The 828-nt window shown below is 60.1% G+C and overlaps 2 protein-coding genes across 2 annotated transcripts in view; both read right to left on the bottom strand.

Moving 5' to 3' along the window:
* EMH_0023720 (uncharacterized protein) overlaps positions 1-562 on the bottom strand; it is a gene marked incomplete at both ends in the record, with an annotated part of 4,620 nt that extends 4,058 nt beyond the window's left edge. Inside the window, one exon of the mRNA XM_013502186.1 lies at positions 3-562. Within this exon, the coding sequence (XP_013357640.1) occupies positions 3-562 (560 nt within the window). The remainder of the gene's footprint in view (positions 1-2) is intronic.
* A 164-nt stretch (positions 563-726) lies between these two features.
* EMH_0023710 (uncharacterized protein) overlaps positions 727-828 on the bottom strand; it is a gene marked incomplete at both ends in the record, with an annotated part of 339 nt that continues 237 nt past the window's right edge. Inside the window, one exon of the mRNA XM_013502185.1 lies at positions 727-828. Coding sequence (XP_013357639.1) covers positions 727-828 — 102 coding nt within the window.

Below are 828 nucleotides of genomic sequence, written 5' to 3'. Positions count from 1 at the left end.
GCTCATCGTCTTCTGCGTCTTCATCATATTGGTCTTCATCGTGCTGCTGCTGCTGCTGCTGCTGCTGCTGTTGCTGCTGCTGCTGCTGCTGCTGCTGCTGCTGCTTCCACGGAGCTGCAGCGAGAGGGTTGTGCTGCGCTGCTGCAGCTGAGAGAGGAGACAGAGCAGCAGGTGCTGCTGCTGCTGCTGCTGCTGCTCGACCCCATAGGCGGTTTATACCCTCAAGAGCAGCAGCAGCAGAAGACTGTCCGTGCTGCAGCAGCACATCGGCAGCAATCCAGTTGCTGCTGCTGTTGTTGTTGTTGCTGCTGCTGCTGCTGTTGCTGTTGCTGCTGCTGTCGCCGTTGCTGCTGCTGGTATCAGGCCCCACGTTGCTGCTGCTTCTCCCCAACGTTTTGTTTCTGCTGCCGTTGCTGTCATGGCTCCTGCTGCTGCTGCTGCTGCTGCTGCTGCTGCTGCTGCTGCTGCTGCTGCTGCCTGTAAGCGCTGCCTCAAATGTCTGGTCGAGCTGACCAGACACCGTGCGGGCCACGTCCTTCGCGTTGGCCCAAAAGGACTGCATCTCCTGCTGCTGCTGCTGCTGCTGCTGCTACTGCTGCTGCTGCTGCTGCTGCTGCTGTCGGCTGCTGCAGCAAGGCGGATGTTGCAGCAGTTGCTGCTGAGCTATTCGGCGGTCAACGACAGCTGCTGCTGCAACTGATGCGCATCGTGCTGCTGCTGCTGCTGCTATTGTTGTTGCTGCTGTTGCTGCTGCTGCTGCTGCTGCTGCTGCGCGTTGGATATGTTGCGGCAGCTTGTCTGCTGCTGCTGCTGCAGCTCCTGCTGCTG

The sequence above is a fragment of the Eimeria mitis genome, genomic scaffold (assembly GCF_000499745.2).
Source record: "Eimeria mitis Houghton genomic scaffold, Emh_scaff846, whole genome shotgun sequence".
NCBI classification, from domain to species: Eukaryota; Apicomplexa; class Conoidasida; order Eucoccidiorida; family Eimeriidae; genus Eimeria; species Eimeria mitis.
The sequence above is the reverse complement of the archived record's forward strand: the minus strand, read 5'-3'. Positions and strand labels throughout refer to the sequence as shown.